We start from the raw sequence: 27,873 nt of genomic DNA, 5'->3' as shown, positions 1-27,873 counted from the left end.
GAAGATGGCCAACTAACAATATGGCCAAACAACAAGTGAAAATCTTGTGGCGTGGCCATTTTAGGGCACTAGCCATGTTTAGTAGCCATACGCGATAAACGCGAATATGCACACTAGAAATAACCCAAAAATTGTCAAAATGAAATTGCTGCTACCAGCTCATCTGTAGGCATGTATAAAAGTAACCAAAAATCCCAAGTGTAAAAGGCTAAGTATCCCTGTTGCACTGACTGCATTGTAAGATGCTATGTGCAATGCTAAAATGTTGCCAAAAGTAAAAGACAAAAAGGGAAACATAGTTTTCCAGTACTGATAGTCTGAAGGACTGATCGGTTTCCCCATAACAAATGGCAAAAGTCCAGGAGAGTGAGGCTGAAGGCTTTGCTTCCCCTCAAAAAGTCAGAACAGGTTAAAAAAACAAGGCAAAAAGATTGAAGGTCCAGAGAAATTATGGAGGGAAAGTTTACAAAAGACAGATCTTTCCTAACAACTCGTCTCGTACACAACCAATTGAAAAGGTGACCATACATTAAATGAGCATGGAGACCAAACCAAACTCATTCAAAGAGGTGGTCTATAGTGAGGGTCGTTAAATATTGAATGGGAAGTAGAATCTGACCCTGCTCACTCATAGATGAACCCCTTAACTAGCATCCTTTCTGCGACATAGGGTTTTCTTGCTGAAAAATGAGAAGGGTGATGTGTAATGGAAGGAGCATTATGAAGTGGGTTGCTTGCTCCCTGAAAAAAATGTGTCATTTTGAAAACGGAATCTGTTGCAGACACTGTAGCGGAACAGAGCACATCTCAAAGATCTAAATGCCACATGTTTTGATTATCACCACCCTTCCTGGCTTCCATGAGAATTCCTGACCATCTTTCTGGTTAACTTTCTTCCCTTTTAGGGAGAACCTGGAGCCCGAGGAGAGGAGGGACCCAGTGGATTGCACGGCGAACAGGTACATCTTTCTTTCACAGCATAATCATGTTCTAACCCATCAATTTAGTCCTTGACTTTTTTTTAACATGTCTTTTGGGCCTTAAATGAAAAAGGCTTTAGATCATGCTTTGAATGTTTGCACACCTCCCCTCTTTACGGGCTTTGGGAACATAGAACACATCCACACCCTGTCGTGATGTACTTCCCTTGTGACACAAAACAATCAATTGGATTACTTCATCTTGGATTTGTTAACGTGCTGCATTAGATATCCCCATGCCCCACTGCGGCCATGCTGTCCGCCTTCTCCCTGCTCCTTCTTTGTAGAATTAGTCTCCCACTTATTTTTCCAGTCCCACTGTTTCTAACGAACAATGGGTTGTGGTTTCTAGTGACACTGCCACCACCTCTCTAAGTTTCTTTACTATACTGGAAGGTTCATCATCAAGCTCATTGCTTTAGCCAAACTATATTATATACATTTCTGAGTCATACTTTAAAGCATTTGCAATGGTGCCATACTTCACCCACACTAAATCTATAGAATTGCAAGTCTCTGCCATTCACATGGTTACAAAGCTATTTTATTCCTGAGCCGGGGGATTAGTCCATTGGTATTAATCATATATTGTTGATGTCAAATTTTGCAGGGCGCCCCAGGTTCACCGGGTGTAGAAGGACTTCATGGGACCAAAGGTGACCAGGTCAGTATCCCAGAAAATATTGAGAGCTGCATTCATGTCTATCGAAGCATGCTAAATGGTTTCAATGCTGATATGGTATGTTTTGTGATCTTGAACTGCCGGATTTGTAGAGTGTCAAGATCTGTTTTAAAGTGTGTCTTTATCTCTAGGGAGATATAGGGGACCCTGGGAATCCAGGCCCCCAAGGACCCCTTGGGGAGATTGGAGCAGCAGGGCCAAAAGGAACAGAAGGAGCCCCAGGCGAAGCAGGAAAAGAGGTACAATCTGCTTTGTAGACATTCAAGCAACGGGCCGGCGAGTATGGTAATGCCAGTGAGAAGTGCCAGGAACTCATGGTGGCAACATTAAAGACAGACACAAATGATCACAGTTCAAGGGTGTTTATTAAACTGTATATGCGGGTTGGAAAAACACCTAATCTAAACCTAAATCTAAAATGGGAGCAATCTACGACCATCAAATAATAATAAGGCAGTCCTAGTGGTGTATTGGCAAATAAAAGGGCCTATACTAAGAAAAACCTATTGCCATTTTTTACAACTAATACAAATGGGTGTGGGATAAGATTCACAAGAAGGAAAGAAGTGTTCACAAATGATAAGTCAGTATGTGGTAGTCGGGGGTCTCCCTTCCCCATGTTTTCAGCGCGGGACAAGGTGGGACTCCTGAGCACAGCACACACTCGAGCTTTCTCAGCACGAGCCGACAGTTCCAGCTTCAGCTATCAGGACCTTCGGTGGTTAAGTTGCCCCCGAGGACCTGATGTGATCAAAATAACAAACAACGAAGGTTCCTTTCCAATTGCACTTGAGGTGATGATTCCTCACCCCTGGGTCACCCTCTTCTGGGGTTTAGACCCCTCTCGAATGTTTGCCTCCCTCTGTCGGGTTTATTACGGCTTTTCAAATCAATTTCTCTTTTGGCATTCACAAATCTTAATGTCTTTTTAAACAATTCACCATGAACATCCCTCCATCGGGTTCACGTTTGCCAACTTTTGCCAATCACACGATTCCTTAAACAGTTCTTACGATGCAGGATTCACTTCCCTTAGTTTCACAATCATCTGCCGGTCAGACTTTCGACTGTACAGAGGATTTTACTAGACCCCTGTATGACCACTTTGAACCCTTTCACACATTTCCCCAGGCCTTCTGGTAATGGTAGTTTCAACAGTAGGGTAATCGGTCACAGTTTTCCAGAGTAAGCACCCACATAATGCCTGACTCCTCTGTAGCTGGTTTTCCCCTCTCGTATTAACAGTTCTTTGTATTTTCTTCAATTAGCCGTTTGATACTTTTGTTCAACATAGTTCGGTTTCTTATCGGCTCCCCCTCGAAGCGCCGGCTGTGATGAACCGTTTGGTTTTGCTTGTCTCTGGAGTCAAGGCCGGTACCACAGTGGCAAGCGTCTCTTCCCAGCTTGGTTAACAGCAGAGGATGGCCCTGTGTACCGTTGACATCTGCTGCAACACACGCTGGCCATTGTTTGCGGGCTTCCGATTCCTTCAGTGCAGTGCAGGTTTCACAGGCCTTACTCGGAAAGAGCAAGGTCGCTTCTCTCCTTGTCACCCTCTCGGTTCGCGCCATCTTTCTCCTCCTCATGAACGGCCGTGCCTGGATAGCTGTCTCGCCGTGCGGTCTGTCTTGCTCGTATTGTGCTCTCGAGCTCCACCTTTTATCCCTGTGGGAAGGGAAAGGGTCATTAGGTGTACGTGATTCTGGTGAATTGCCTGACCTTGCCTGACCCTTGTGTTGAGACAAGTCAGGTAAACGGGTCTGGTGTTTGTCCATCGTCTTTCGTGGTGTACGAAAGTGTTTGTTTTGGAAAAGGGGGTTGGGGGTTAGAGAGTTTTTAAGTATTCTACGTGGTAGGTTGGGGAAAAGTTATTAGAAGAAGGGGGATACCGCGTCTCACCCATTGGTGTCCCACTTCCACTCCCCGAGGAGCCCCCCATCCAGGTGATCCTCCCTCACTGGTTCACCCCCAGGAACTGGATCCAATAGCGATAGCCATGTCCTGGCCACCTGGATGACAGATCCCTGGGAGACACCTTCAGGTTTCTCACAGATGGAAGAAGGGAATTGCAATATATCTAATTGCAAAAGTTTAAAGACCCTTTGTATCTGAGGAGGCAGTCACCTTAAGACTCCAGCAATGGTTGCCAAATGGCTCATTGGCTTTTTAGAACATAGATGCCTCATGCAACCCGAATAGAGTAGTGCTTGGATAAATTGCTGAGGTGGAGAACATGCGACCGATACAAAGAATAATTGATTCTACTTAAAGGAGTAGGGACTGCTCAGGAGAGTCGCAATATGCAAAGGATTTACCTGAAAGACGCACCCAGTCCAGCCTTGCTTGTACGACAACACCACTTCGTTGAGATGTTAACTGCGTCCAAACTCACCTGTAGGGTAGCACCACACAATTAATCAAACAAATCCACTCCGGGTCACACCACATATCCAACAATTTTTTAAATAAAAACTGCACAAAATCATTGAATATGAAACTTGACCCACATCGCTCATTGGAAACATCTACCCTCCCAGCGGTATGCAGTAATACAATTGCGGCAAAAATGTCGCCTTTACAAATAATTGCGGCAAAAATGCAGTGGTTTGACCCGGTAAAGCTGTACCCCATTATACCATTTAAGGGGAACAGAGGTTGCAGGGGTGTCGCCCGCTCACCTTAAATGGTATAATGGGTCTGGGGTGTCCCCTGCATCCTTTACACGGATTGCGGCGGCAAAACCAAGGCCTTTTTGCCGCGATTTTAACACATGGATCCCTCCCAGCACATCAAAGCTCTGGCAGCTCTGTGCTTTTCACATCATATAGAAAAATAGTAGTTGATAGCATATCACTTTGTGGTGTCCATTGCAGTCTTCAACCAGCCCTTATGGCGTGCTTGTGAGGGGCGTCTCAGGGGGCCAGTCCCAGCACTGCTTTTGTCATATGGGCCCAGGAAGGGTATGATAAATGTCCCTTTGTCACCCACAAAGAACTGTGGGCCTAAGGCAGGGTATCACCACATTGAATCAACTAAAACTACTGGCCATTTAAAGAATCTAACACAAGAGGCAGAGTTAACCACTGTGTCCCGTGTCCATGCAGACCCACAGAAATCTTGCATTGGCACTAGGAAGTCAGTGTTTACCAGTCTTAGTCCCCAGCATGACATCTCTCCGGTGGGCTCAGCCCACCAGAATGGGTACAGAGGGTTTGACAGCCCTGCCAACTCTCTGCAAACACTGCTTGTGCGTTTCCCCACCCATGCATGGGAGCGAAAGTTCTGAGGTGTTTAACTTGCATCTTAAAGGCTCGATTCACATAGTGAAGTTACAGCGTTGGAACCACTAAACAGCCCAGAATCTTATGGCATAACCAATCCCAAGTCAGACATGATTATCAGACACATGCGCAAGTTATATGTAGAAGCCTGACACAAGCCCTAAGAAAGTCCAGGTAGTGACATAGACGGTGTGGGTGTTTGAAGTAGCGGAGCAGTAAGCAGTGGAGAGACAGAAGTGTGGTGAGAACTGGAGGTACTAGAGGAGATCGAGGCACACAGAGAGAAAACATCACAATCTGGCACTAAAAGAGTCTCCTAACATACATCATCTTTGGGAAATGGTGTGGAACTTGCAGCAGCAAAACCTAGAACTTCAACACAATTGTTAAAATGGCCTGAGAGGTGCTATGCAATCTGTTGCCTGTAGCGAGAGGTTTACCCAGGACCAGGTATTCACTCGACGGTGCAGCGTTGTTACTAAAGACTGTAAGTGACACCTGGGAGATACCTTTAAGGCAGCTTTTTTGAAGCAAGAAGACTTTTGTTTGCCATTCTGACCCACGTTTTGAATTGACCAACTTTGTACATACTCCTAAATATAACCTTATTCACCAGATCAATGAGTCCACCTGGCTTTGGGACTGATGGTCTCAGAAATGGGAATGCATAAACACCTGGAGGCCCGTCTAGAGGCCTGCATATCATCTCCAGATGCAGCTCTAGAGTAGAGAGCATTATGAAAATGGACGAGCTGCCCTTCCAAGTGACCACAGAATCTTCCGACCTTTACCTCTTTAATATTAAAGACATGGGTGTTCCTCCCAGAAGTCAAGCACTAGCGTCTACAGTGTGCACTTTCCAGCAGGAGCTATTATGAGGATTGCAGCGAAGTCTGGACTTGACCTTAACTATGGTATAGATGTAGGGGCAGGCTAATAGATTGCATGTATCAGGGGAGCTCAAGTTGTGGCTATTAAATCATAGTAATAGACTTTCATAGTGCAGGAAGGGGACCCGATGGTACACATCGTATGTGAAAAGTACTTTCCAATGACTATTGTGGAAACTACAGACCTCAGTCATACCAAAGGCAAATAAGGGTTTTGGGTCTACACATTCCACACTAAAACCCTAAAATATTAATTATGAACCACTCACCCTGAGTGTGTACCCTCTTAACTACCCAAGAAGCCCTTAGCTCTGCCTTTGCAGCAGCCCAAAGAAATGATCCCTCACTTCAAAACATGTTTGAGGATATGCTGTCAGGGGAGGAAGCACTTCGGAAAGCAAGAACACACTTTGTTGATCAAAAGGGGCTTTTTTAGCGCCTAGAAAACAACCCCAACAGGCTACCATTTGCTGGTCTTGCCACCTTTTAGAAAGCTAGCATTGGATCATGTCCATTTCTACTTAACAATGAGACACCAGTGAATAGCCAAGACACAAGACCATGTATTAAGTCATTTCATTTGGCCAGGAATTTACACTGAGATCAAACATTACTGGGAGGTCTGTCCGGTCTGCGAGAGGACCTCTCACAATGATACGATCGAAGCTTCCTTGCAACTTCTTACCACTGTTAACCTCGCCAGCTCTAACATAGGGGTGCATATCATGGGTCCCCTCAGCATTTCCAGACGTGGTAACAACCACATCCTCATCATCGTAGACTATGCTACTAGATATCCTGATCGTTTTCTGATCAGCAATAAACATCCTAAAACATTTTGCCCTAGTCTGCTCCCAGGTGGGATTTCCTAAAGAAATTGTGACAGACCAATGAACCACCTACATGTCAAAACATCTGTCTGACCTGAAGAACCTCCTGCTCATAGACACCCTATGCATTTGTTATCCCCAAACTGATGGCTTTGTGGCAAGATTTTACCAAACCCTGAAGAATCCACCTGGAAAGCTTGTAGATGAAGATTCCCATGAGTGGGATGAGCTGATAGCATGGGCCCTTTTTGCCATGCAGAACACACATCAGGATTCCATTTGTTTCTCCTCTTTTGAACTGGTGTTTGGAAGAAAACCCAGGATAGGTTGTACCTATCCACAAGAAGACCTGGTGAGTAAGAATCTACAGGTCAGAATGTGGCATACTTAGTGTAAAATACTTAGGTTTGTATCGACCTGGTACATACGCAGGTGAAACAACAGCTGCAGCAATCCCAGAAGAAACAAAATAGACTTTATGATAGACGAGCCCGGTCATGAAGATTTCATGTAGGGGACAGAGTCCTAGTCCTCCTACCGCCATCTGAAAATAAAGTGCTAGCTAGGTAGCATGGACCTTCCAAAACTGTAGAAGTGTTCCAAACCCTCAATTATCAAGTCAAACAAAACCCCCAGAACCCCACACATTTAGCATGTAAACAGGATGAAAGCATGAAATGAATCCCCAGAGGTACCATCAGAATCCACCCAGGATGTACTATGTACTATGGCTTAACCAAACAACTGGGAACGGTGGTTCTGAACGACCTGAAGGCAACCCAAGAGCCTGCTCTGCAGGATTTCCTATATCACTTAGGGTATTTTCATCAATAACTAGTCATGGCCAAAGGCTTTGTTCACCGCATCAAGACTCCCCCAGTCAAAGCAGTGAAGTTGAGACGCTTTTGATTATCAGAAACCCAATACCACTTGGTCAATAGGAAGTCAAGAAGACGTTAGAACTGTGTTTCATTGTCACTGTGGGGAAACCGGATTGCAGCTGGAGAAACTGCAAAGAATTACAGAAAGTAAACATCACTAAGCTCGACCCATACTTTAAATTCTTGACATTGGGCCTCATTGATATGATATGATGATATGATAGTTTATTTATATAGCGCCTATACACAAAGTGTTTCAAAGCGCTTCAAGGCAAGGGAGGGATCAAAGGAAAAATACAATGACATTCTTACAGGCCATGAACAGTAAGGATGTGAAATTAACTATCGTACTCGACCTGACGACATTTCAGATAGTGCAAGAGCTAAGACATAGATAAGGAAGGGAGGGGGAGAGTGAGAAGGAAATGGAGACAGGCAACTACCGTACTAGGTCTGACGACATTTCTGGTAGAGCCGGAGGAAAACAAAAGGTGAGGGAGAGGGCTGCAGAAAGGGAGGGGAGGAACAAAACAAGCGACTATTGTACTAGGCCTGACGACATTTCAGATAGTGCTTGGAGGAGGTGTGGGGGGAAACGAGTGAGGGGAGAGGGGAGGAGATAGACGAGGTTGCTATCATACTAGGTCCAGGGACAATTCTGATAGAGTAAGTGCATAGAAGAAAGTAAGGGGAGGAGGGGAGGAGATAGGAAAAGGGAGAAAGGGAGAGGAAAAGAGAACAAAGTAAGTAGTCAAAAAGAGCAGGGAAGCAAGAGGGGAGAGCCAATACAATTGCAGAAGCTAATAGTAACACCTAATGTTGCAAGCCAGGAAACAAGATGAAGATGGGAACAGATACTTGTCAGGTCCCTTCTTGCCTGATCCCCGGGAACTGCTGAACCCCACAGACTCACAAGAGCATCTCGTTCTCAGTTTAGTAAGTTTTTCAGCTGGGCCCAGCACAGCCCAGGGGGGGAGAGAAAGTGGAGAAAATAAGCAATGGATTCCAGTCTTTCTAGTCTTGAGGAGATCTGCAGGGACAAGAAAGAAGAATAAAGGTAAGCGTTTACCACCCCTTTTAGATTTCCCAACCACCAACTCCCAAAGAATCAGCAGTACCTGCACTCCTCAGCTAACCGCCCTGAAGAGAGATTGAAGAAATAATTCCAGAGGTTTTTCTTGCCGCTGACTTAAATAATGGGTTCCTAAAAGTTCACATCAGACCCAAAATTTCCTGTAGTGGATTCTCACAGGATAACACTTTAGCTCGGATTCGTGTAGATTTGATAATCTCTCTTATTGCCTTAAATAACTAGAACTAGCTAACTGTCCCTACTTAACACTAACTAAATCATTTTCTTTTGTAGTTACTAAATGCACAAACTGAAACCATGTCAGATTAAATAAATCTTGTGTGTAGCTTCTTCTTGAAGTCAATACTTGTTGTTCTTGTCTGCGTTCAACTTTGTAATAGCTATTTTCTCTTTGTAACTGCTCAGCCACAAACTTCCTAAATCCTTCAATCCTCCAATTATCAAGGGTGCGCTGACTCCAATCTCAAGAGGGCGTATGCTGATGGGAGTTGCTCCCTTGCACTTAGGGAAAACTGTGATCTCCCTTCATGACAACGTGTGCTGTACTAAACACAGTCTTGCCCAATGCTGACGTGCAGCCCCTCCCTTCACAGTAAACTCCTGCCGAAGATAAGCACCACCGTGTGCAATGTGGAGACACTGCTGTCCGTACTGGGTAGCGTGTCCAGGAAGAAACCTCTGTCTAGTATATGCAGAGACACAACTTTCCTGCGCATGAGCGTTCTAAGTTCAATGTAGTAATGTCTCGATCACGACCCACAGGGAAGCTGGAGATAACAATCTCCTCATCCTACTTCAGTACTGAAGTAACCGAATTCCTTGAGGAATCTAACGATTAAGAGTTCTATGTAAGTAGCTATACAGTAAAGTCTTATTTGATAAAGAAACTTCCTGGCTGCTTCATGAATGCTGTCCCCCCACCAATTATATACCAATGTATCACAAAGTCTTTCAAAGAGACTCTTCCTTCAATTCTGACACAGTTTACTCAAAACAATCTGTTTTCGGCCTTGATATAGTGAGCTTCATGAAAACAGGACCTTCCTGCTTGACAATTTCTAATGAAAGGCAGTTTAGAATGTTGCCCTACTTTCTTTGCCCGCCTTAAGCCAGTCATGAATCAGAATCTCCACCTCCATGTTGGCTAGTGCTAGATTTCCTGCCACAGAATAAAATTGTTTATTGTCTAAACCAACATCAGACTGAAACAATAAATCAAATGTGGTCTACTTAATTTTTCCCACAAAAGACCACTTGTGTGTGCAACAACCTCTCACCCTTTTCCTGTGAGTGAAGCAACCACCCACCCTGTGTACGGTCCTGTCACGGTCCTGTGGGAAAAATAGTGCTGGAAAGGGAAGGTGATGCACAGGGTTGGAGGTGTTTTACCTATTATCAATATTTTTGGAGTGTGTATGAGTGTTTCTTGTGACAACTATGTTTTCTTAATGGATCATCAGGAGACTGGAATTATCCCTTTCCAAGATGGAGGAGACTTCTCTAGAAGCTGATTGGCTGGAATTTAAAGAAAGGCAGCTTGGAATGACTGATTACATTCTAAACTGCCTTCCATTCACGATACGAACTGAGCAGGTCACAATATACATTAGCTCCAAACAAGATCTAGTATAAACAGTGATTTCAGGAAGAATTCACTGAATAATTTCCCCGACAAGAGACTTCAAGCTACATGTATTTCGTTCTTAGGAAAATCTGTAGCATAACTCTGTTTAGGGTAAACTAAGTATCAAATATTGATATTAGTGGATTCAAACTGTAAATAAGTTTTAAAGTTTTTTATGAAAACGAGCTAGCACTGTAAATTGTGATTGAAGCAGGTAACTCGGAAGATCCGTGAGCTCACGACCCCGTTACCTGCTTCAGTAATCTTGCTATGGAGATTGTGAGTAACAAGACCTAGAAGCTAGAGGAAAGGACTGTGTGGCGCGCTGGAGTGTGGTGATGTTTGCTTAAGTAAGGAGTGTCCTAGCAACGCTTCGTAGAGGCTACACGGAGTGCAGCAGCAGCACGCAGTAAAACTGCAAGTAACAGTGAGCGCAGCTGCGTGGGGAATGTTTGCAGAAGAAAACAAATATAATGAGAGAGAAAGTTACAAGTGTACAGCAGTGCACTGTATCAGAGGAGGAGAACCGAGTGGATAGAGTGCCACATTGTAACTGAAAGTACTAAGAGTCTAACATTGTGCGCGATGAAGTGAAAAGTAGAATCAGAAGAAAACATAACGCACAGCTGCATTTCGAGCAGAGGCTCAGAGAAGCTCTAAGCATAGTTAATTCTGGCAATTTTAAAAAGTTGAGTAATTAGTAGCCTTGAAGGAAAGAAAAAGAAAGAAAAAGAGCAAAATATTTTTATTTGAAAAGGAAGACGAATCGGAATTTGGCAGCTTTGACCAAGCAGTTAGGTCAAGTTAGTTACCTTAAAGAGACAAAAGATTAAATAGATTATAAAGGTCACGAGTAACTCAAAAGAATGCTACTACAAACACAGAATAGGCAAGAGTGAAGAACATTAGGAAGACATCCAGTGTGTCCTTAGCTACACACTTCATGAAGAGAAGAACCAGTAACCAGAACTATCAGTTCATTCCGTGAAGATAGCAAGAGGATTTTGAGGTGCCTTCCAGCTCTGAGAGGAGGCAGGCAGGTAATCAAGAAGGCAGCAGTTCCACAGGAGGAGAAAGGAGAGTAGAAGGTGAGAAACATAATCATTTATCTTATGAATTTGGTTTCTAGGCCTACAGGTTATGGTCAGAGTTCCAAGAGAGAAAGAGAACCAGAAGCAAAAGTCCTGTCCATTTTTTATTGTATCCATTTCCTCTTCCCCGTAGTTGTGGGCTTGGCACTAGTCACAAAAACTTGTGAAGTCCACAGCCTCGAAGGGGTTAGTGGGGTTCATCTTTAGCCTCGGCGGGATCAAATGCCGGGACCTGACACCCCCCAGCCAAATTGCAAGACCAGGGGTTTGTCGTGTCCTGTAGTTCCACCACCCCTCTGACTAGGCACTTTGTAATTATTAATAACGTGGGGGATGTTTTGATCACGGGAAATAATATATAGATTTGGATTGGAGCTTGAGTTTTGAGTTCAGGTAAGTTGAATGCTCTGAGTAACTGGTCTCTGGAACTTTTACTTAATTTCCTTCTGTCAGCGGCTCGAAGGGGGACAAGTGCACCCAAAGCTGAAGGGAGAATAGTGCTCAAGAGACATGAGTGAAGGAAGTTCTTCATAAACTAAATGATAGGCTATGAAGATAGGAGAGCAACAAAGGCAGCAAACAGAAAAGGGCAGGGAATGCAATTAGACAAACACACTTGGTACCCACTTGGGGTGTACACAGAATAGTCACAAGGTTTCCCACTATGTCAGGAGAAACTCAAGACTCTTGAGCATGTTGATATTATAGTGTCTCACTATGAATGCTCATGGAAGGAGCTGCAGGAGTGGATTTCCATTCCAGGCACGAACAATATTCACAAGACTGAAGACGGTACAGGTTCAGCAGCAATGGAACCGTGACTGCCTCCTGAAATAGGAGCCGGCACACTGTTAACAATTATGGGACGACGAACAATACTGAGATGCAACAAAGGAACGGTACAGAGATTTCCTGCTGGAAACCCCAGTAGCCAGAGTCTGGACAAATTAAGTGTGGTCAAGAACAGTAATACAACCCTTCATAGAAATGTCCAGGTAAGAACAGGAAGTTCCAGAAAGCAAGATTCAAGCAATAGAACAAGAAGAGCAAAAGCAAGAGGACTGGAAACTAAACTCAAGAGTACTGTGGACTGGAAATGCAGACCGGAAACTATGAACTGAAATCAAAGAACTGGTGATTGAAGTGCAGATACGAACAATGAAACTCTGGACAGAAACTCTGGACTAGGATCACAAAGAATGAAATGCAGACTGGTAACTAGGAACTGAAACTCTGCACTAGAATAACTACAGACTGGAAACGAGAGAACCACAAACTGTAAGTCTGTGCAGGAATTGCAAGCAAACTACAGGCAGTGGTCAAGAACTACAGGCCCAGAACAAGGAACAGCAGACAGACAACAGAAGGACTGCAGGAGAGAAGTGGGGGAACTGCATGCCTTTTTGGTATGTCATCTTCTGTGTGCATGCACGCTACTGAGACTCTGCCATCAGCATTGGAGAGTGGAGTGTTATGATATGATCTGATATGGCATTTATAATGCACGCTGCAAGACAAGGGAGCTAAGACAAAGGGAAGACAAGACAAACAATCTTACTAGGCCTTGTGTCATTTAGATCGTGCAAGTGCAACACGGGAAGTGCAGGAGGAAGGGAGACAGTGAAGTGCAAGGGAGAAGGAAGGAGGAAAGTGGAATCAGGAGACAGAAGTAAGTGCATCCAGGGCAGTGCAAGGAGGCAGGGGGGCTGTAGAGGTTACAGTTACAGCCTCTAAGTGTGCGGTAGGCCAGGAGGCTGTGCACTGAAGACTGGTCATGGAGGAGCCTGATACGCAGTGAGACTCTGGGGGTACCAAGAGACCAGTCGGTGCAGCAGACAGGTCAGTTAGCAAGGAAGTGAGAGAGATAAGGCAGAGGAGAAAAGGAAGGTCTTGGGTGCTTCCGGAACATCAGGTGGTCCATCTTGAGTGTGAGAGGAGCAGGGTGGCCATTCCAGAGTGAAGCACCTGCAGAGGAGAGAGATCTACCCCCCACTCTCTGCTTGGAGAAGCATCTCACCCTCAGAGAGTGGGAGGTAGCTCAGTGTAGGGCTCTAGAAGGAAGGTATTTTGGCAGAGAAAGTTGGATGTAGTGAGGACCCCCACACCAGAAATCTTTATGGATGACGCAGAGGGTCTTGAACTTGATCATTGCAGCCAGTGGAGAGATTTCAGGGCTGGAGAGATACGGTACCTGGGCTTGAGGGCAAGGATAAATCTTGCAATCCTATTCTGGATTAGTTGCAGGGGGCGAAGAGTAGAGTTAGGCAGATTGAGAGATAGGCTGTTCCACAGCACAAATAAACCCAGAGAAAATTAAAGGAAAAGCTGGACAAGATATGCTACTGTACTAGTGGTCTTGAGAAAGACTCTTTTTCTTCTGTGCAGAGTAATTCATTATCTTGTTAAGACATTACCATATTCTATGTTAGGTCCAGTGCCAGTATAGGGATTATAGGATAGGGTGAATCTGCTAACTGTACCTAAGATTGAAGTGCAGAGGCCTGTTCAAGGAACTCTACCCAATAGTCCACAGAGCTCAATGCTATCTGAAGAATGAGAGGTGATATTTATGAAAAGATTCCTCACCTGAGTTTGACCAGTATACACAAGGAAATGGGGAAGATGGCATTTTATTACAAGAACCTGGGAAAATATTGATTTTTGGATGCCTGTTTTTTCTTCCGAAAAGGAAAGGAAACATTTTTATTTTTTACAAATGTCCTTCCATTGACATCAAGGGAACTCCTGTCTATTTGCTATGTCTTGAACATTAGCCTGACTTTAGAGGTCATTAAAGCCTTTTAGCGTCCCATACCTTTCTCAACTCATATGTTTTGCAGCACAGGTTAACCCACAAGGTTACAAGTGCAGGGGGACAAAGTCCCCTTTGTAATTCTTGTATTGTTTTTAATGTAGCAAACATCACTTTATAGTGAAACACTCCAAGGGTACTCAATATCCCTTTTTATTTTGTTTTCTAGAACATCTGTTTTACCTTTTGGATGTGTCTAGGCCAGGCTGGTAGCAGTGAACCATGTATTACTTTTTTTTCGTGCACAATATTTTTTATAACCAGCATTATGCTCTTTTGAATACCATATCCTCAAAATGGTCATGCCATGTTGTTTAAACCCTGGTCTTGGGAAATCTTGGTAAGGTGTGCACTTTCATGAAATCCGGCTTCGATTCCCATGCAAAGTGCTTTGTGCACGGGACCCAGTGGGAATGGGGGTTGGGACTGAATGGTTCTAAACTAAATCCTGGCCGGAGCATGTTTGTTGCCAAGCAGATGTGGAGTTGGATGCTGCCAGGGAGAACTTTCATTTCTGTGCCAATTCCCTTTAACCTTAGAGACGCCCAGCTCTTTTCCTGGAGTCAGGGCTTTTAATTTGTACTCCTGAGTGAGTGGGACCTTTTTCTCACTCACTCATGTGTTTTCCTGACTAAGATTTTCTATGTTCCTTACTGTTCTATGGAATCTGGTAAACTCCATAGGCATCTGCTTTTGCATTGTGACACACAGCAAATTCTGTGCAGTGCCACTGAGAAGTTCCTTGGACTTCTCTTAATGTTTTTTTTTTTTTAATTTTCCTTTATTGGTTTTACAAAAACAGAAGACAAAAGAAGGGCAAACAGTATTCAAAGAAAATTGTACATCGTCCAGGGGTACATGTCAGAGAAGCACTGCACAGTAACAAACAATATTAAAATGGCTTAGATTTGTGACAGTTCCATTTGCCTGGGTATGTCTCTTACACTGTTCACCCCGACCCGCTCCCACCCCCCTCCCCCACTTGGGATAATGTACATCGTAAGTATAATCGTCTGACATAAACATTGGGAGCACATATTTGGCATTGTGCGACATCTGTCGTCACCGTGGCTGCTGGGAATGAGTCTCTGATCCTTCGCAATGTTCTTTAGAGTACGACCTCGTTAAGTTAGGCTTCTGAGGGTTCTTCTGACTGGGAGTCTGTGATAGGTGTGATGTGTTTGTTCTTAAAGTCCATCCATAAGGTTTCACATTTGGCTGATTTATTGCGCAGGGAGGCTGTGATCCTTTCCATAACGTAGATGCTTGTGGCTAGTTTAATCCATTAATTTTTCCCTGGGGTTAGGGGAGACTTCCATTTGATCGCTATCAAGGCTCTCGCCGCCAACAGCAGCTGGGGGGCCAGACCTCTCATCCGGAGCCACTCTTCATCGTCTCTCTCAAGGCCGAACAGCACAAGGAGTGGGTCGAGCTCTCTTTGGATTCCATCGATCTCCTTAATCCATCCCAGGACCTCGGTCCAATATACTGTGATATGCGGGCAGCTCCACCACATGTGCCAGTAGTCAGCAGATGCTCTACAGTTCCTCCAGCATCTCGGACTCAACGACTGGAACATTTTAGAGAGTTTAAGTGGATCATAATGCCACCTATGTAAGTGCTTTATGGCATGGCGCTTGTATTGATTGGACAAGGAGGCTTTGGGTGCAGCTCTGGAGAAAGTGGAATGTCGATACGTTACCTATCCCCAATGCTGTGGTTAGGTCCGGTAGCGTTATGAACGAGTCCTTTCTTTGGAGTTGGCCCACCCTCTCCAGGCCCGCCTCATACCATGACTGAAACCGTTCTAAATTCGGAATATGGTCGTTTATGCCAGGAGACCACAAGTGACTGAGTGGGGATGGCCAGGTTGTGACTTCTCACATCTCTTTCCCAGTGTGCCATATGCTCCATATGGTGGTCAATATGGGATGGTGTTTGATTCTCCTCTGGACCCTCTGGTAAGGAGACCATAGCCATTCCGCTACCGTGGCGGGGGACATGTAATGATTGTCCATCTGTACCCATTGCAGGTGTTTGTGGTCTCTAAAGTGCGGAATCAAGACACGTAGCTGGACGGCTTTGTAGTAAGTAGTTAGATCGGGAAGGCCTACCCCTCCTTTGTCTTTGGGGAGTATAAGTGTGTCATATGCGATCCTCGGTCTTTTCCCCTGCCAAATAAATCGCATCATGATCTTCTGGGCCTCTGTAAAGAATGTTTTGGGCATCTCAATTGGGAGCATCTGGAAAGGGTAGAGGAAGCGGGGGAGGCACACCATCTTGACGGCGTTGATACGCCCCAGCCAAGAGATCGTCAATTTACTCCACTTTTCAAGGTCTGCCTCGAATCGTCGGAGGAGGAGGAGGAAGTTGGCCTCATATAAGTCGCTTAGGGATCTAGTAATCTGAATCCCCAGGTATTGCAGTTTCGTGTGCTCCAGATTAAGCCTGAGTGGTAGGAACTTGGCATTGTTCTCATCAGGGGTGCCTTGGAGGGGGAAGAGAGTGGACTTTGACTTGTTTACTTTGAATCCGGAATATTGGCCATATTCTACTATTAGTTTTAGGGCATGGGGAATAGAGTCATTGGGTTTGGTCACATGTAGAAGGATATCATCTGCGTACAACGCTACTTTATATTCCGTTACTCCCAACCGTATACCTTCTATCAGGGGATCTTCTCTAAGTTTTTGGGCCAGGGGTTCAAGGGATAGTGCAAACAGGATCGTGGAAAGGGGGCATCCTTGTCTAGTTCCTCGCTGCAGCGCAAACCACCTGGAATACTCCCCGTTCACGAATATCGATGCTTTCGGGGAGGCATATATCGCACGTATCCCATCGCAGAATTTGGGGCCTATCCCTACTTTCTGGAGGACTGCTCTCAGGAAATCCCACTCCACCCTGTCAAAGGCCTTCTCTGCATCAATGGATAAGAGGACCGGGTCCTCCGGTAGGTTATGTGCTGCGTGAATGAGATGCAGAGTTTTGCGCATGGTGTCGGCACCCTGTCTCCCAAGAATGAACCCAACCTGGTCAGGGTGGATCAATTTAGGCATCAAGGTTTCCAGTCTTGCGGCCAACACTCGAGCATAGATCTTGGCGTCGAGGTTGAGGAGGGAGATGGGGCGGTATGATCCGCATAATTTGGGGTCCCTGCCTTCCTTGGGGATAACTGTTATGAGGGCTTTCTTGAAAGATTCCGGGGCAGCCCCAGTGTCCACTATCTCATTAAAATGTTCCGTGAGGAAGGGAGAGAGTTGGTCACTAAAGGTTTTCTAAAAGCCTGCCGTGAAACCATCCTCCCCCGGGGATTTCCCTAGCGTTAATCGTTTCATTGCATCTCGTATCTCATGCTCAAGTATTGGGGTATCAAGGAGCTCGGCTTCCGTGAGTGTTACTGTAGGCATATTGATTGAGGACAGATAGGAGGATATGTCAGATTGGGTAGAGGTCAGGTCAGAGGTGTATAAGTTTTGGTAGAAGTCGGCGAAGCACTCGGGAATTGAACGGGGGGGGGTCGGCCGGGGGGGTGGTGGGCTCTGTTATCTCTCTCACCTTACGTTCTTCCCTCCGTTCTCTTAGCCTGGCAGCTAGTAGTGCACCGGCCTTGTCCCCTTTCTGGTAATATGTTTGCTTGAGGAATTGCAGTTTTCTCACCACCTGGCCATGTTCTAACAATCGTAGTTCCTCCCTTTTACGGTGGGCTGCGTCTAGTTTGGTGGGGTCTGCCCCTGCATTATCTCTCACTTCCGCTTCCAGCTGGTGTATCTCATTACGTAGTTTATTTTCTATAATCTTATAATCTTACGTTCCCTTTTTTTAGAGGAGCCCTCGCGCATCAGTACTCCCCTCCACGTGGCCTTCCCAGCCTCCCAAATCACTTGTTTGGAGACCTCCCCGTTGTTGTTTACCTTGAAATATTCTTCGATCTCGGTCTCCATTTCGTTTTTGAACACTGCATCAGTCCAAAGGGACTCGTTGCAGCGCCAAGATCCACCAGCGACTGGTAGGTCGGTCCAATTGACGTCCGCCAAAACCATATCATGATCAGACCATGTTATTGGGACGATTCCAGAGTAGCTTATGGATTCTGAAAGGTCAGGAGAAAGGAATATGTAATCTATCCGTGTGAGTGTGCCATGGGGATGTGAATAAAAGGTGAAGCCACTTTCGTCCGGGTGTAGAGTTCTCCACACGTCGCGTAGGTCGTATAGATCCATCATGGCGGCGAATTCAGTACGGTTCCTTTTGTGTTGGGTCTTCAGGCCCGGCGTGCCTGGTCTCCAGTCCACGGCAGGGTCTACCCATTGATTAAAGTCACCACCCAGGATGAGCTGACCCGCGGTCTCTAGCACAATTTTGGGGATCGTTTTTCTAAGGAATGCGGCCTGTCCGCTGTTGGGTGAGTATATTGTAGCAATTGTAACCTGGACTCGTGCAATTCTCCCCACTATTAGAAGGGCTCGACCACTCACATCCGACCAAGTCTTTTCCAATTCAAACCCAACTCCCTTCTTGATGAGGATTCCAACACCTGCCTTCCTGAGTGGGCCGGAGCCCCAGTATTCCATACCCCCGTGTCTTCCCAGGATTCTTCGCTCTTCTCCCCTTGCAAATTTCGTCTCTTGGATGAGAAGAATGTCTATGTTAGATCTACGGAATTCTCTGTGGACCAGTGATCTCTTAGCAGGAGCGTTCAGTCCCTTCGCATTGACAGTCCCAACTCTCAGTAGACCCTTGCCCTTAGACTTCTCAAGTGAAGCCATCGATGATTTGGGTTTGAGGATGTCAGGTTTCCTTCTCTTATTCAAGTTTCCTTTTTATTATTATCCTTTTCAGATTAGCTTTGTGTGGGTGGGAAGTTTTCCATTATAGTTGGTTAGGCCTTAACTTGTTGATTCAGAATCCTGGTTCTGACCCAAGGCAAGATGGAGCCTCACAGTGACAGCTCTGATTGGCTAGAAGACAATGCTGAACAACAATGAACATTCTAAACTGTCACTCTGTGCCTTTCATCATCAAAACCCCATCTGAGAGGACGTGTTCAGTGGCTGCTCCTGCTTTAGTATTAGGCCTGGTGGATTTTATCCTTCAGATCTCAGCAGTTGAGCGGCTACTTTCTTGGGGGTTCAGGAGAAGTCTTCAGCTGGCAGGAATTCGTTTGAAGATAGGAAAAGCAGGAAATCTTTGTGAATTCGCTCAGGAGATAAGTGACTTTATTTCTACTGTAAATCTGTTCATCTTAATAACATTCTCCTTGAAAATTCGTTAAAAGTAGTGTTTCTACTAAAACTATTGAAATATCGGAGTGCGCTTGTGTTTCCAGTGCGGTGTTCCTTAGCGCGAGATTTTGACTGTCGCGTGCGTATTCAAGTGAGCGCGTGCTTTCTAGCGTGTGTATTCCGAGCGCGAGTAAAGGTTGGTCTCGTGCCATTTTAAACGCGCGTGTGTTTTATTGCGCGGGTGATCCTTTGCGCGAAAAGCTATACGCTGCGTGAGAAATACAAAGCGCGTGTGAAATACAAAGCGCGTGTGAAATACAAAGCGCGTGTGAAATACTAAGCGCGTGTGATTTTTAGCGCGGGTGTACAAAGCGCGTGTGAAATACTAAGCGCGTGTGAAATACAAAGCGCGTGTGATGTTTAGCGCGGGTGTACAAAGCGCGAGAATCTGTTCGTCGCGTGCCATGTGAGTGCGCGTGTGTTTTTTCCATCGCGAGTGATTTTGCGCGTGAGAATCACTTCGTTGCGTTTGAACTCAATAGCGCGGGTGTTCTTATTTCGCGTGTCTCGCAGGAGAACATTATTGCGCGTGTGGACTATTGCGCGTGTGAATTCTTGCGCGTGTGGACTATTGCGCGTGTGATTTTTTGCGCGTGTGGATTATTTTGATCGCGCGTCTTCATCCGTTTGCGCGTGTTCTTCAACCAGGAAGATTTCTATGTGAAGTTCATCGATAATTTTAATGGAAATAACCTGCGTGTGCAGTTAGCACGTGTTTCCTCTTTCTTCAAGGATTTAAAGACTCAAGAAAATTATAAATAGTTTAAAAAGTTTTGAAATGTCAAGAAAGAACATTTTAAAGACAATCTAATTGAACTACCAGTGCATGTTGGAAAAAAGACAAACAAAGAACTAAGACTTCCAGTTTTGCCTAATGTAAGAAGTTGCTGGGAATTTCAAATATCGCAAGTAAGAGAGATTTTCAGCTTCTTAACCGCTTCTCTAAGAAATTTCAAGAGAAGAACCAGGTAGGATTCTCAATTATTAGTTAAGGATTAATGTCTTCCCATTCATAAGGTTAAGTAAGTGAATTAAGGAAGTGTATATGTTATTCTTTATCCTCTGCAGGTTCAGCACTGATTAGCCTTGACGCAGTCTGCCTGGTGTTGTTTTGTTGTCCCATTCCCCCTTTCCCTTTGGGGTGTAGTTTACAGAGCTGTATTGAAAACTAGTTCTGGGAAATACATCTCAGGGGGATTGTCGGGGGTTCAGCAGCTTCCGCGGATACAGGACCTCTCAGCCTGACAGAGGATAAAGAATAACATATACACTTCCTTAATTCCTGGCTCCAGTTCAATTTTACAATCAAAGGATCTATGGGGTGGTAATTCTCCTGCCACTTTCTCATCAAATACGTCCCAGAAATCTTTATAACACTGGGGAAGTTGACCCACTACAGCTCCCACATCATGACCTCCAGTTCCAGTCTCAGCCAGAAAACTAGACACGGAATTACTTTGTTTTACCTCTTCCTCTAAGAGACTTCCTGAAAAGCAATTCTCTTTACAAAAATCGGATTGCATGTCAATTGTCCTAGCACTCCAATCAATTAGGGGATTATGGAGAGTAAGCCAAGGCATGCCCAAGATAATCTTCAACAAAGGGGCATCAATTAACTCAAACGAAATTATCTCTTTGTGACCTCCTGATAACTCCAAAGTTAAAGACCCAGTTCTATGAGTAATAGGACCAGAAGATAAACATGTACCATCAACAGCCCTAGCCTGCTCTACAACCTCCTTCTGAACAATTGGAATTCCCAACGATTTGGCCAGACCCCAATCCATGAAATTCCCAGTCGCACCCGAGTCAATCATTACAGGACCATTTCCCTTACACTCCAAATCAAAAAATAAGGATACATTTATGGTTATATGAGGGACCGCTGTCTGCACCGTATTAGCGATCTGTTGTACCTTGATTGCTGAGGAAGAAGTCTTCTTGGGAGTGTAAGGACAGTTTCCTAAAAAGTGCCCACCTCTTCCACAGTATAAACAAAGATTATTATCTCTCCTCCTAGTCTTTTCCTCCACTGTTAACGGGCCTCTGATTCTTGGAGATGAATTATTCCCTTTGGGTTTACTCTCTATTTTAGGTCTATCTACTCTAAGTATAGACTTTACATCACTCTGACCATGACGTCTCTCTGCCTTCCTTTCACTCAAACGGAAGTCCAATTGAATAACCAAATCAATCAGACCTTCACAAGTAGGAGGGCGTTCAACTACTCCAGACAAAGCATCCTTTAACTCATCTCTAAGGCCCCGATAAAACAACGAGGCCTGTTTAACCTCGGGCCACTTGCTTTCTAACACAAGGGACTTAAATTGTGTTATATAAGCAATCAAGTCTCTATTACCTTGTTTTAATTCTAAAAGTTCACCATCTACTTCCAGAGATAACTGTCTTCTATCAAACATTTTTCGGAATATCTCTAAAAAACTGGAATAATTTTCTAAAACCGCATTCTTTTGACTCACCAACAACCCAGCCCAAGCAGATGCCTCCCCAGAAAGATATGACAACATAAATGTTATCTTAGAAGCATCCGATGGAAATAATTCTGGTCTACTCATAAAATGTAATTCACATTGTGTTAAGAACACCCTAAATCTCTTGGAATCCCCATGATAACGTTCTGGGGGCGCCAAAGGAACTGGCATAATTATACTCCTTACCCCTTCTGCCACTGAAGGCGCCCGTTGTATGTGTGGTAACTGATCTTCTCTTTCTAACTCAGGTGGAGAACCTGCGCCCCCTGAAACCTCATCCTCTCTCCTTTCTCCCCGCTGTTGAATTTGTGTAACTTTAACACTTAAGTCATCTACCTTTTGACTAAGTAAGGCATTTTCTTCCCGAGAAATTTTCAACTCCTCCCGTAACTCCCTAATCAAAGATCCTAACATCTCCATGGATTCGTCGGGGTTCATGACAGCTCGGGCGGACTAAATTATTGGCCTTTCATTCTGTCAGGCTGAGAGGTCCTGTATCCGCGGAAGCTGCTGAACCCCCGACAATCCCCCTGAGATGTATTTCCCAGAACTAGTTTTCAATACAGCTCTGTAAACTGCACCCCAAAGGGAAAGGGGGAATGGGACAACAAAACAACACCAGGCAGACTGCGTCAAGGCTAATCAGTGCTGAACCTGCAGAGGATAAAGAATAACATATACACTTCCTTAATTCACTTACTTAACCTTATGAATGGGAAGACATTAATCCTTAACTAATAATTGAGAATCCTACCTGGTTCTTCTCTTGAAATTTCTTAGAGAAGCGGTTAAGAAGCTGAAAATCTCTCTTACTTGCGATATTTGAAATTCCCAGCAACTTCTTACATTAGGCAAAACTGGAAGTCTTAGTTCTTTGTTTGTCTTTTTTCCAACATGTACTGGTAGTTCAATTAGATTGTCTTTAAAATGTTCTTTCTTGACATTTCAAAACTTTTTAAACTATTTATAATTTTCTTGAGTCTTTAAATCCTTGAAGAAAGAGGAAACACGTGCTAACTGCACACGCAGGTTATTTCCATTAAAATTATCGATGAACTTCACATAGAAATCTTCCTGGTTGAAGAACACGCGCAAACGGATGAAGACGCGCGATCAAAATAATCCACACGCGCAAAAAATCACACGCGCAATAGTCCACACGCGCAAGAATTCACACGCGCAATAGTCCACACGCGCAATAATGTTCTCCTGCGAGACACGCGAAATAAGAACACCCGCGCTATTGAGTTCAAACGCAACGAAGTGATTCTCACGCGCAAAATCACTCGCGATGGAAAAAACACACGCGCACTCACATGGCACGCGACGAACAGATTCTCGCGCTTTGTACACCCGCGCTAAACATCACATGCGCTTTGTATTTCACACGCGCTTAGTATTTCACACGCGCTTTGTACACCCGCGCTAAAAATCACACGCGCTTTGTATTTCACACGCGCTTTGTATTTCACACGCGCTTTGTATTTCACACACGCTTTGTATTTCTCACGCAGCGTATAGCTTTTCGCGCAAAGGATCACCCGCGCAATAAAACACACGCGCGTTTAAAATGGCACGAGACCAACCTTTACTCGCGCTCGGAATACACACGCTAGAAAGCACGCGCTCACTTGAATACGCACGCGACAGTCAAAATCTCGCGCTAAGGAACACCGCACTGGAAACACAAGCGCACTCCGATATTTCAATAGTTTTAGTAGAAACACTACTTTTAACGAATTTTCAAGGAGAATGTTATTAAGATGAACAGATTTACAGTAGAAATAAAGTCACTTATCTCCTGAGCGAATTCACAAAGATTTCCTGCTTTTCCTATCTTCAAACGAATTCCTGCCAGCTGAAGACTTCTCCTGAACCCCCAAGAAAGTAGCCGCTCAACTGCTGAGATCTGAAGGATAAAATCCACCAGGCCTAATACTAAAGCAGGAGCAGCCACTGAACACGTCCTCTCAGATGGGGTTTTGATGATGAAAGGCACAGAGTGACAGTTTAGAATGTTCATTGTTGTTCAGCATTGTCTTCTAGCCAATCAGAGCTGTCACTGTGAGGCTCCATCTTGCCTTGGGTCAGAACCAGGATTCTGAATCAACAAGTTAAGGCCTAACCAACTATAATGGAAAACTTCCCACCCACACAAAGCTAATCTGAAAAGGATAATAATAAAAAGGAAACTTGAATAAGAGAAGGAAACCTGACAGAGGATCACCCATTTGTTGCAGCCAGCTAGGTTTGCCGATTCTCAGTGACATCTGGACGGTGACATTCCGGAGTGCGCCCAATGATGCGCATACATTTCCCAAGTGTCTCTGACCCTTCACCTCTCCCCCCCTGTTCCGTCGTATCTGGTGGAGCTCCATTGAGCTTGGGAACTGGGGGTGCTGCCTGGGCAGCTGTTGACGGCGTCCGGTACGGGCCGGATGACATTGTGCGGCCCGTTGGCGGACCATCAGTGGGGACCGTTGCTTCACGGTCACGGTCCAGTATACCATCACAACTTAAGGGTGAGCCCCCTTTTTCAATCCCCCCCAAAAACATTGTAGAACTTCAACATTTCAACAGTAATGGCAACAAGCATATAAAAGTTTAATGTTACGTGTGTTCCCGGGGCCTCCCGCGAGAGTTTACATCGTCGCTTAGTCCAGAGGGGTGCCCCGACAGCGGTGGCACCCCAACGGCGGGTATTGCTTCTTCGGAACTCTGCGGGGGCCGGTGTCTCGTTCCTCACTGGTAGTCACATTTGGCCGGGTCGTACACATTTCAACTCCCTTGCTCCTTATCAGGTGTGTTGTTGGCGCGTCTATATTTCCTCGATCCCTTCACCCTCTTGCGCCTGGGGCCCTGGAGCTCCCACTGTGGTCCCAGCTGCTCATTGTCACCTCCTTCGTTGCCCTTTGAGCCCGTGCCAAGAAAGTCAGCGATACAGTCCTTGATTTCGTCCTCAGAGCGTAGCACAATTTTTCTGCCCCCGTGCTCAAAGGTGAGCGAGAAAGGGTAGCCCCACCTATATCGTGTACCTTGGTCCTTGAGCCATTTCGTCAGGGGGCTGCAGAGGCGTCTAAGTGCCAATGTTAGTGACGATAAATCTTGAAAGATCGTGATTTGGGCGCCCCCCATTGTGAGTGGGCCTCCAGATCTGGCCTTCTCCAGAATCCTGGTCTTGTCCTGATAGCGATGGAATTTGGCTAGGACAGAACGCGGCCGCCAGACGGTCCAGCAGCTCTGTGTATGCGATCGGTCATGGGCTCATCAATATCCTCATCAGCGGTGAGTATTTTTATGATATCATATATGGTATCTCTGAGGTCTTTTTCAGTTTCTCCTTCGCGAAAAAGCGGAGATTGTTCCTCCTCTCCCTATTTTCTAAGTCATCCATCTTAAGCCGCGCCTCAACCTCTCTTTTCTCAATGTTACGAATCCGTACATCCATCTGGGTTTCGAGGGTATCGATCAACGTTTGATTATTTTCCACACATTCCAACCGCTCCTCAAATCTGCCCATCCTCTGAGTAATTTTATCGATTTTGCCGCCTACGTTGGCTCCCATGTTTTTTATCTCATTCAGTAATGTGGTAATGTCTCCTTTGGTGGCGGCCACACTCTCCTCCGATGGGTCCGTGGACATGTTTGCTGCAGGCCTGCGTGGCGGGGGGAGAGGGTCGTAGGCAAATCTGGCTAGTTTGTGGAGTGGGTCCATGCAGTACGACCCAGGTTAGAGGAGGCACACGCCTTCCCTCTATGGAGACATGCAGGGTTGCAGGTTCAAGGCTGTCTTCCATTTTTGGTATCTCGTGTTGGTTGACGTCGAGCCATCGAACGTTTAGGTGACCAGTCTGTGAGGCGTAGGACGATGGCGGCCATTAGTTATCTAGGGGGTCGGGCGCTTCACCTTGGGTCCCGCGCCACCTCTTTATCCCCACGTGGCCTGGTCAGGATCGGGGCCACCTAGAGCGATGTACATCTATGCCGGGCGCTCATAGGTGGGGGGGTCAATCCAACGAGTGACGGGATTCGGGACTACGAGGAGCCTTGATCTCAGCCGGCTGTGTAGGCCGCACTCGACTCAGAGTGCGGCCTAGTTCCTTGGCAGGGCCTTCTGTTGTTCCACAGGCCAGGAGTGGGGGTCCGTGCTGGGAAGTCAGTGGGGGCACTCCAACACTAGGGGCTGCGGTCTGGGGGAGGCACGTCAACGGGAAGTCCAGAAGTCGAGTGTTCTCCTCCAGGTAGGCCTGCCTTCCAGCGCGGTTGCGTTGGGCCAACTAGTTTCGTTTCCTCGCTTCCGACGGGGTGAAAACTTCAGGTAGGGTTTTCCCGGGCTTCCCAGCCCCAATTTCGTTCGGGTTTTTTCCTGCTCCGTGGGGAGGTGTTCCGACACCTTATTCACGGCTTTGTCGCCGTGAGGGGGGTTCGCGACGTGGGGGCTCAAGTCACTTCGCGGACCATCGACAACGGAGCTCACACGGGGTAGGCGATCATCCGTGCGCCCCCTGGTGGCCAGTCCTTCTCTTAATGTTTAACTTCAATTTCTTGGGTGAACTACTGTTCCCAAGAATAGTAAGATGACCCCTGTCTTACTTACCTTCACTTTATAGGTCCAGCACACACCACCCTATGCGGAGTGCCGGGGGTTATATAGTAATTCCATTAACCCATTCCTCATGTAACATTTTGTTACACAAACCCACTTCAGTGGCTGGTGGCAGTGGTTTCTTTTTTACTACCTAGTGGCATGTATCTGCAGGCTGATACCTCAGTTGCAGTGCTGCACCCAAGGGTGACCATTTTCTCAAAATGGCCCAGTCTTCTTGTTTTGACATTTCTTGTTAGTTAGTTTCTTCTGGGCTTTTACTCTGCTGTTTGCATCGGGTTTGAGTCCTTTGTGAAGCTCTCCCAGGCTCCATTGTGTCTGGAAAGCAGGAAGTAAAGGAGGGTCCTGAAACATCCCTTCATTTGTCTCTAGGTGTGCCTGCGTGAAACCAGTTCAAATAACCGGGGACAGCCTTGAGGACAGCCACCCTGCTGGGTGAATGACAGCCTAGGGCTGTGAATGAATGGGAACGTGCATAAGAAGTGAGGTTTTTGGGACTAAGAGGAGAGTTGACCACTGGAGGACCGCATCCCAAGCAGAAGACGAGAGAAGACACCAGCAGCACCCCCCTGGACTGCAAAGTGCCCGGTGAAGCCCTGCAGCTGTGCTGACCACGTTTTCGAATCAACAGGGAAGACCCGTAAAGGACGACTTCCTCCCTGGCTGGTGGGACCAACTAGCCCGGAGACAAATTCTATTTTGGCCCAACCCTCGACTTGCTGCGACTTTCCAAGGCTGCAGAAGCCCAATACCTGTGGTGCCTCAACTACCTGTGAGTGCATTGTCTTCTGAAGTCTGAATATGGCCAGATCTTCGTGGGCATCCATAGAACCCTACAGAAGCAAGAAATCTCCGTCCGAGTCCCCTCACCAGAGTCCAGGGCGGAGGGATTAAGGAAATCCTAACCAGAGCTTTTCATTCTTCTTTGGTGCTGAGAAAAAGGTGCCAAAACCACAAAGAGTCGCTGAATCAACAGAAATCCATTGCTGCCGAGTCCCTCTCTCGAGTGCTGCTGCAGGAGCCCACCAGATGTCCTCCCTTTCGTCACCACGTCCAAGGACCAGGAGCAAGGGTCTACTGCGTTGTATCATGAAGGCATTCAGCTGGAACAATTTCTTCATTTCAAAAGTACTGTGGGGCTTGGGGTACATTATCCATTTGCCATTGGGGGTCCTTCTTATCTTTCGGAGTGCACTTAGTTGACCTTAATTTATCTACATTGGCCTAACAGCTTGTGCTTTCTAATGGTGACTCCTCTTGAGTTGCTGTGATTTTGCCTTTGAACACTGACTATTTAAGAACACTTTTCTAAGAAGAAGAGCATCAGAA

The 27,873-nt window shown here is 45.7% G+C and overlaps 1 protein-coding gene across 2 annotated transcripts in view; it reads left to right on the top strand.

The window, feature by feature from the left end:
- Positions 1-27,873, top strand: part of LOC138471851 (collagen alpha-1(II) chain-like) — a 1,536,387-nt gene that overhangs the window by 1,249,511 nt on the left and 259,003 nt on the right. For both annotated transcript variants that reach the window (XM_069609694.1, XM_069609695.1), the window contains 3 exons: positions 906-959; positions 1,591-1,644; positions 1,794-1,901. In XM_069609694.1, the coding sequence (XP_069465795.1) occupies positions 906-959; positions 1,591-1,644; positions 1,794-1,901 (216 nt within the window). The remainder of the gene's footprint in view (positions 1-905; positions 960-1,590; positions 1,645-1,793; positions 1,902-27,873) is intronic.

The sequence above is a fragment of the Ambystoma mexicanum genome, chromosome 8, assembly GCF_040938575.1.
Source record: "Ambystoma mexicanum isolate Mex_15411 chromosome 8, UKY_AmexF1_1, whole genome shotgun sequence".
Taxonomy (NCBI): Eukaryota; Metazoa; Chordata; class Amphibia; order Caudata; family Ambystomatidae; genus Ambystoma; species Ambystoma mexicanum.
This window is presented reverse-complemented; position numbering and strand designations above follow the sequence as displayed.